At 38.1% G+C, this 9109-nt stretch overlaps 1 protein-coding gene across 1 annotated transcript; it reads right to left on the reverse strand.

Moving 5' to 3' along the window:
• Nucleotides 1–1033: 1033 nt before the first annotated feature.
• Nucleotides 1034–7792, reverse strand: LOC117299617. The gene is made up of 6 exons (XM_033783166.1): nt 7635–7792; nt 6022–6196; nt 4862–5220; nt 4058–4232; nt 2396–2567; nt 1034–1274 (listed from the first exon to the last, which is right to left on the reverse strand). The coding sequence occupies exons 1-6, from the start codon at nt 7790–7792 to the stop codon at nt 1177–1179; spliced, it is 1137 nt and encodes a 378-aa protein (XP_033639057.1). The 3' UTR covers nt 1034–1176.
• Between the last annotated feature and the right edge of the window lie 1317 nt (nt 7793–9109).

Consider the following 9109-nt stretch of genomic DNA (forward strand, 5'->3'; position numbering starts at 1 on the left):
AGTTACAATTGTCAATCCATCCTTCACTTAATGTATTCATTATACACTGATAAACCACAAATAAAAATATAACTATACAAATGCTTCTCTTCACCATTCACCCAGGAGTACTTTATTCCTGTGATGGTCAGAGATGGTTCTTAATTTAGCTTGCGCTACAGACTTGGCAGCACAGGCTGAACTGGAGCTAAGATAGTTTAAGGAACAAATTATAATTAAACTGCAGTCTGTCATGTGACTTTAAAGGCAGTGGACACTATTGGTAAATACTCAAAATAATTATTAGTGTAGCATCAAATCTTTCTTGGTGACGAGTAATTGGGAGAGGTTGATGGTATAAAACATTGTGAGAAAAGCTCCCTCTGAAATGCCATAGTTTTCGAGAAAGAAGTAATTTTCCACGAATTTGATTTCGAGACCTCAGATTTAGAACTTGAGGTCTCGAAATCAACAATCTAAACGCACACAACTTCATGTGACAAGGGTGTTTTTTTCTTTCATTAATATCTTCCACGACCGATTGAGCTCAAATTTTCACAGGTTTGTTATTTTATGCATATGTTGAGATACACCAACTGTCTTTGACAATTACCAATAGCGTCCACTGCCTTTAAGGAACAAATTATAATTATACTACAGTCTGTCATGTGACATTAAGGGTGTGGGTACTTTTTCTAGGACACAAAACACATTGTCCACAGTTTTACATTAAACATGGTTTTGAGATATTTATGGTACAAAGCTTCCCTTGAAAAATTGCCCTTTGAGGCGCTGTAGTTTTTAAGAAATGAGTAAAACACAGTCACGAGAGTAGTTATATTTAGCATGTAAAATGTATTTTTGTGACATTGTTTTACTTATTTCTTCAAACTGCAGCACCTCTGCAATTAATATTTCAAGGAAAGCCTTCTAATATCATTATCTTCAAACTGTGTTAGTTCAATGTAAATCTTAGGACATTGTCTTTTTGTTACAAAAAGTACCGCAACCCTTTAGTGTATTAACTTTATAAAAAGCACATGGATTGTAGTAAAGGGCGTACATTGTAACTTGTTGAACTGTTCCAAAGAGATTACATGTTAACAAAGTGCTTCTTAAACTGTTCTCAATGTGAGGATTGAAGTGTTTGTTCTTGGTTGAACCATTTAAAGTGAACTTGTAGGAGTTGGTTGGTAATCAGTGACTGAAGATGGACCGTGCAGTCTTCTTGGCTGATGGAGCAGTAACAGTCCGTGCATCAGCTGAGATGTTCAGTTGAAATGGATAGGGTTTGTCTGCAATTAAACATAGCAAGATTTCAATTTTTTAATAGAAGGAAATTCGCATCAGGATAAAGTAGTGGTCTTAATGACCATAAGAAATGTACACCGATTCAAAGTTTCTCAAGCTACCGGGCAGTTCCAGTGGTCTAAAGACACTCTAGAATCATAAAGGTCGTAGGTTTGATTCTCACCCGAGTAATATGCCTGTGATTTTTTTTTCACAGATTTAAAGACAGTGGACACTATTGGTAATTGTCAAAGACTAGTCTTCACAGTTGGTGTATCTCAACATATGCATAAAATAACAACCCTGTGAAGATTTGAGCTCAATCGGTCGTCGAAGTTGCGAGATATTAAGGAAAGTAAAAACACCCTTGTCACACGAAGTTGTGTGCTTTCTGATGCTTGATTTTGAGACCTCAAATTCTAAACTTGAGGTCTCGAAACAAAATTCGATGAAAATTACTTCTTTCTCGAAAACTACGTCACTTCAGAGGGAGCTGTTTCTCACATTGTTTTTTACTACCAACCTCTCCCCATTACTCGTAATCAAGAAAGGTTTTATGAGGATAATTATTTTGAGTAATTACCAATAGTGTCCACTGCTTTTAAGGAAAGTACTGAGTTTACAGTGGTAAAGGAACACGTTGCCTTGGATCGGTCGAGTTGGTCTTTGAAAAGTGTTTGCAACTGTTTGTTTTCAAATGGATATGGTTAGACAGATATTTTAAAAGTAGAATACAGTGATCCACACAAGTATGACTCGAAATTGCATGGTTTTCCTTTTTATTATTATTATTATTATTTATTCAGCCATTTCGACAATACATGACAATACAAAAAATACTTCCAGATGGGCTAAGAGAAACAAAAGCAAAATAATTACTGTGGTCCATAGACCTGCCTCCCCACATCTGGTTACCTCATCGACTAACACGGTCGGCCATGAGAGTCAAATTTTTGAGAGTGTTGGGTTGGGATGATGGAGGTAGGTTTTGTTGAAGGATGGGCTTGGGGTAAGATGGAGACTACATGGGGATAGGGTGTCATGGGATTGGGTTCCGGTAGGGCTCGTTAGAGCGTGTCTGAGGATTTATGGAGCAACAATGACTTCAGCAGAAGACCTTTCTTACCTGTCCCTTTGCCTCCGTACTTTCCATTAGTATTGCTTGGAATGGAAGGTGATGAGCGGTGTACACTTGGGATTCTGGACAACATAGCAATTTCTGTTGGGGAGGGGTTATTGACGGAGAGCGCTAAGTCACAGGTTTCTAGTAGCTGGTGGTTGATATGCCACTTGATTGCCTGGAAATAATCAGACAAATTAAATTAGGCCAAAAAAAAAGAAAAGTTGCATACAAGCTGCAAGAAGCAGAACAACCAGATCAGAGCCGATTTTACAAAGAGTTGGCTAGTCCTAGGAGATTTTAAAAACGTAAGGATTAGTCCTAAGTTATAATGAGTAACTCGTTCTTACTTGAGATGGTCTTTAAAAAGCGTTTGTAACCGTTTGCTTCAAAATGCATATGGGTAGAAAGATGTTGTAAAAGTAGAATACAATGGTCCACAAAATCATGCCTCGAAATTGCACAGTTTTCCTTTTACCTCGTGGACAAACACGGTCGGCCATTAATGGGAGTCAAATTTTTTACTCCCATAAATGGCCGACCGTGTTAGTAAAAGGAAAACCACGAAATTTCGAGGCAAATTTGTGTGGATCATTGTATTCTACTTTAAAAACATCTTTGCATCCAACTGCATTTTATAACATGAACAGTTACAAACGCTTTTTATAGCCCAACTCGTCCGATCCAAGGCAACGTGTTCCTTTAACTCCTTGTGAAATCCACACCAGGGCTCAATTTAATCAAGCAAAAACCAATTAGGGCAGCAGCCATAAAAATGCAAACTAAATGTAATATTGATTGGTAACCTGGAAAGTTTCTGCTTTGCATAACTTTTCTGTGCTTAGCAAGGTTTTGTGCTTACAGGCTATATGGATTAGTATTGGTCCAAGGGTCGATTTCACAAAGAGTTAGGACTCGTCTTATCTTGAGTTAGGATGAGTAACTCGTCTTAACTAAGGATTAATCTTAAGGTCTGCATGCTACAGTGCAGGGTTGGGACTCGTCCCAAGGCCTAAGATAAGTCTTAAGTTAGGAAGAGTTTTGTGAAATCGACGGCAGGGCCTGAGATCCTTCTCAGCAATACGCTTTGTATTTCAAACTCGTGTCCAGTTACGGAGACGGGCCTTTTTCCTACAATAGCACCAAGACTCTGGAATTCACTTTTAAAAGACCTCATCAGACAAAATACACTAACATCACTCTCTTCCAGAAGAAACTTAGCAAACTTGTTCCTGCTTGATTTCCCTACATAAATTGACAATACTTTTTCTTAATCTTCTACTAGACCAACGCCTTCAAATGGTTGACAGGATAGTGTGCCTTACAAATAATAATAATAAGAAGAAATGCTTATATAGCGCAATTCAGAAAGCAATAAATAAACTAAACAATACAGTATTACAAAAAAGATTGAGTGAACAAGTGAGTTTTGAGATGGGATTTGAAGAGGTCCGGGTTTATCTGGGAACCAGTGTAGCAGGAAGAGAGTTTCAACGGGTGGGTGCGCTGAAAGCAAAGGTTCTTTTACCATACGTTTTTGGGGTCAAATGAGGTGGGTGCGCTGAAAGCAAAGGTTCTTTTATCGTACGTTTTTGGGGTCAAATGCTGATGAACTATTATTATTACTTTTATTATCTGCTAACAAGGCTCAATTACAATATTACTCACCGATGTTTTATTCGTCTCAACAGCTAAAGAAATTGGTGAAGAAGGACCAGATTTTCCGTGATTCTTTTTAGTCTTAGTTACACATCTGACTCTAGCTCTGGGTGGCACAACACCGGTGATGACCCCTGATCGACTGTGATGCTTATCTCGGATCTTATCATACGTGTAGTTTTCTCTGCAACGAAACAACACAACAACCAATTGTTTTAATAGATGTTAAATTTGCATCGTGGATATAAAAGTATATTAGTTTTGGTTTTTACCCATACACCGTCGTGTGTTAGGATTTGAACTACCTCTAGCTACCGGGCAATCTTGGTAGTCTAGTTGATAGTCACTGCTTTCGAAAGGCCAAATTACCACTGCCTTTAAAAAAGGGGTTTGTGCACTTTTGTGTACGTCACAAAGCAATAAGACACCCGAGATTGTCCTATTGTGTCTTACTGGCCCGACACCCTTTGGTGCACAGATTAATTTTTGAAAAGCTACAAGATCATTTTTTTCTTATTTTTTTTCTTCAATAGCCTCCCCTGTTGAACATCGCACCAAACGAAAGCTCAACACTCGCTCTAAACAATCAAATGAGGGTGTTTTTTATTTTATAAAATACTTTCTTTTTTTTTGGGGGGGGGTGGGGTGGGGTTTAAGTTAATGACTGTTTATAAAAGTCAAATTAAACATGATTTTGGTGATCGCTAGCTACCGCCTTAAGCACCAAAGGGCCACAGGCCTCCAGCGGGCCTGTGGTCCTGTGTTAGTTTCGAGCCCTGCATATGATTTTACTACGAGGGGATAGAAGTTTACCTATATTGATCGGAGTACTGTCTTGAATGCTTGAGGTACTTAAAGCTGTAGTGAATTGGCTGCGGGGGAGGCGGCTCTTGCCACGCCCCTACCTCCTCCTTCCCAGGGTTACAGCTCGCGGATCGAGAGTTCTCACTTCTGGGTCGATGAGTGTCCGACTTCGAACTCAAACTCGTTCTGAGTTTAAACGGTGAGGTTGAGGAGCGAGTTATGAGTTTTATGACAGCACTGTTGACGGTGCGGGGTGTTGGGGGAAGAGAGCATCTGACACTGCGAGGTTTTAGGCGAGTTTTGTCTGCGATGCCGTATTTCACTGTTTCTGCATGGATGGTTTGACAGATTTTCCAGCTACTGAAATCCTATGGAACAAATAAAATTATTGTTATTCAAAGCGGTGCAAGCCTGGAATTGTGTATTTGAGAGGGCAACGCTGTTAATAATAACGTAACATTTATAAGAATGGTACCACTCAAGGCGCCGAATAAGTTTGATAACGGCGCTGTTGACGGTTTTCTCAATTTGCAAAAAGCACTTTCATTGGAAAATCTTACAGTCCATAAAGACCGAGGCAAGTTTTGTCTACTAAGATTTAAGGCAGTGGACACTATTGGTAATTACTCAAAATAATTATTAGTATAAAACCTCATTTGGTAACGATTTATGGGGAGAGGTTGAAAGCACACAACTTCGTGCGACAAGGGTGTTTTTTCTTTCATTGTTATCTCGCAACTTCAGCGACCAATTGAGCTCAAATTTTTCACAGGTTTGTTATTTTATGCACATGTTGAGATACACCAACTGTGAAGGCTAGTTTTTGACAATTACCAGTAGTGTCCTGTGTCTTTAAAGTCCATAAAGACCAAGGCAAGTTGTGTCTACTGCGTACTACACATTTACCTTTATTTGAAAGATTTTTCCAGCTCATGAAATCCTCAGCTTTTTTAGCAGTTATTAAAAACAAATTAAAAATTGCCTACACAACGAGCCTGGAGATTAGGGTACGTAGTTGTTTTACAATTGAACCAGTAAGGCCAAATTTTTTGTCTCATTTTGATTCTGGTCTTAAACAAAAATTTCTGGTCACGTAAAAATGTTGAGCTATGCAAGTCTTTCTGTCTTTTTGATTTTTATTTAAGCTTCAAGCCCCTCTAAGCAATTACCAATGCTGTACTGTTGTGGTTGTACATAATACCACTTAGCCGCTCATAAATATCAGCCACCGATAGGATCTTGGGTTCATCTTTTTCATCATTTTTGCCTTTGGAGTCTTGCTGGAGGTCTGCTGCGTTCAAGTTAGTAAAATCTTTCTTTTGCTCCATTATTAGGTCTCTTTCTCTGTACAGGAACAAATATGTAATTAAACTAGTTTTAAACACACTGTGAAAATATTGTTTCGAGAATTTACAAATGAGTACAATCTAACTAAATTGTGAAAACTATGTTTTTCTGTTTGTTGGTGTACGGTTTAAAAAGAACTCTAGTTTGACACTTGGACTACTGGCCTTAGGCTATGTTAGTAGTTTTAATGTTGGGCCAGTCATCGACATTTCCAGGCCTGGAATTTCATTTGTGAAAAGGCTAGGCCATTTTCGTTTTGAAGGGGCAACAGAGACCTCCTTTTTAAGGCCGCTTTTTAGTGTGTATTCTTCTATGGTCACCTTGCCAGTTAGTTTAGAATTTTAGCATAGGGTTCAGGTGTCTGTCTCCTGAAAAGGTCAAAACATTACCGATGCCAGCAGAGATAGGCCTATGTAATAGGTAACTATTAGTTCTCTGTTGGCGGGACAGACGTATCCCCATACTTTTGTTTGGGCACTGGTCTGGTGACCAGTCTTTTTTCTTTGTCTTTTTCTTCCACTCTATACTTATTTTATGTGTTCTGCACCTTTGATCATTTTGTATGTAAGGGGCGCAGTATAAGTTTTTAATATTATTAAAATATTATTATTACCATGACATTCCAGGCCTGCATTTTGTTTTATCACACACCTGCGCCTGTGGGCAACTTGGAGGTCATTGTCAAACTGCCTCTCTACTCTCTGGCAATCTTGGGGCAGGTTCGAGCGAGGGACTAAATTTGGCCATTTTGGGCGATTTTTTACGCAGGATGTATTGCATGCGTAGGTAACCATGGAACATTGACGTGTGGTTGACAAATTGTTGCTACTCGAACTTGCCCAAGGTGGTCAAGTTGAAAAGACACTGCTCTAGAATTGCAAAGTTGTTGGGTTCCAATACGTATGCCGAGTTTTTATTCACAGAACTTTGGAAAATACTGAGTAAACTGTGCCAACACACATCGGTGCAAGGGTAAAACCAAAATTAAAGACACTGGACACTATTGGTAATTGTCAAAGACCAGTGTTCACACTTGGTGTATCTCAAAGTATGCATAAAATAACAAACCTGTGAACATTTGAGCTCAATCGGTCCATGAAGTCGCGATATATTAATGAAAGAAAAAAACACCCTTGTCGCACCATGGTCATGAAGTTGTGTGCTTTCAGATGCTTGATTTCGAGACCTCAAATTCTAAATCTGAGGTCTCAAAATCAAATTCGTGGAAAAAATTACTTCTTGCTCGAAAACTACGTCACTTCAGTAGCAGCTGTTTCTCCCAATGTTTTATACCATCAACCTCTCCATATTACTCGAAATCAAGAAAGGTTTTATGATAATAATTTTTTTGAGTAATTACCAATAGTGTCCACTACCTTTAGTAATATTACAAACACTGTTGTCTAGTGATATTTCTAAAAAAGGTATAGCCCACCTGTTTTGTTTTATTTTAGTATTCGATGCTACAAAACCTGAATGATCTCCTATCTCTCTCGGGCATTCTGATGAGCTTAAACCCAGCAGCATTGTGGTTGCTGAGCCGTCCCGTTCACTCTTAATATAACAAGGGAGGTAATCATCGTAGCTGTCCATTGGTCGTCAGAAAACTGACTACTCTCCTTGAAATTGAGTCATATTCATGGTTGAGACTACCAGTGTGGTTGTTCTATCTACATAGAGCAAATAAAAGAAACTGTTTTTTGGGTGTTTTTTTTTCTTTCTATTTTATTACACTTCTTCATTGGCACAACTCTACAGAGAGAAACATAACATTAAAATATAAACATTGTGGCTATCCATTGGTCATCAGAAACATTGTTTACTCTCCTTGAGTCATGTTCACGGTTGAGATTACCGTTAAAATAAACTGTTTTGGGGTGTTTTTTTTTAATTCTATTTATTACATTTCTTCATTGGCACATCAACACTGCAAAGAGAAAATTAACAGGAAAATAAAAACATCTTTAGCTGTCCGATCCATCTGTCATCAGATAAACTGATTTACTCTCCTTGAGGCAGATGAGATTACTGGTCAATCTGTAGGCCTAAACTAAAGAAAACATAATATATTTTTTTATCTTTCTTTTTTTACTCTGTTTTATTACACTTCTTCACTGGCAAACATTACAAAAAGGAAACTAGAGTGAAATAAAAATTACAAATTTTAAATATATATAGTAAACATAAACTGAAATAAAAAAAAAATAAAAAAAAAAATATCTGGGATTGAATGAACAAAGAAATATAGTTATAACCTTCAGAATTTAACGTCAGCTCTCTACCAACTAAGCTTGGTGGCAATCTCCCTATTTTATTATTTTTTTTTTTTTACAATCCAAAACTGCAGTGAAGCCAGGGATCACACCAACGTTTACGATAAAACCTGGGTTCTTGCCAAGCAGATTCGTATCCAGACGATGACTAGAGCAAGCTAGTCGAAACGTTGAGACCAAACCCAAGAACTGACTCCGCGGTAGTACAGTTAAAATTAGGTTCCTATAAGCTAAAGTAGTAGTCCCAGCTTATTTCTATACCATCCGCCCAGATAATAGTTAATAAGCAGGACAGTTGTTAACAGAACTAAGACGTCTCCCGAACACCCGAAACAATCTACTCCGCAGTAGTAGAATTTTAAGCAATACAGTTCTCTAAGAACAAGCAAACACATGGTGTTACCCCAAATCCTAAATTCGTATCCAATATCAAAAAGTAATCCACAAGGGTAACTGACTGAGTAAATCTTAAAATGATTTGAGGTTGAAGAAAAAACATCAATTGACTAAAGCTGGATTTGAACCAACGACCTCCAGACTAGCAAACAAACAGTGCAACACTCTACCGTACCAACCATGAAAAGATATTGACCAAACATTGACAAAAAAAGCAATCACAATCAGTCAGTTTCCCTTG

Source organism: Asterias rubens, chromosome 14 (assembly GCF_902459465.1).
Source record: "Asterias rubens chromosome 14, eAstRub1.3, whole genome shotgun sequence".
Classification (NCBI taxonomy): Eukaryota; Metazoa; Echinodermata; class Asteroidea; order Forcipulatida; family Asteriidae; genus Asterias; species Asterias rubens.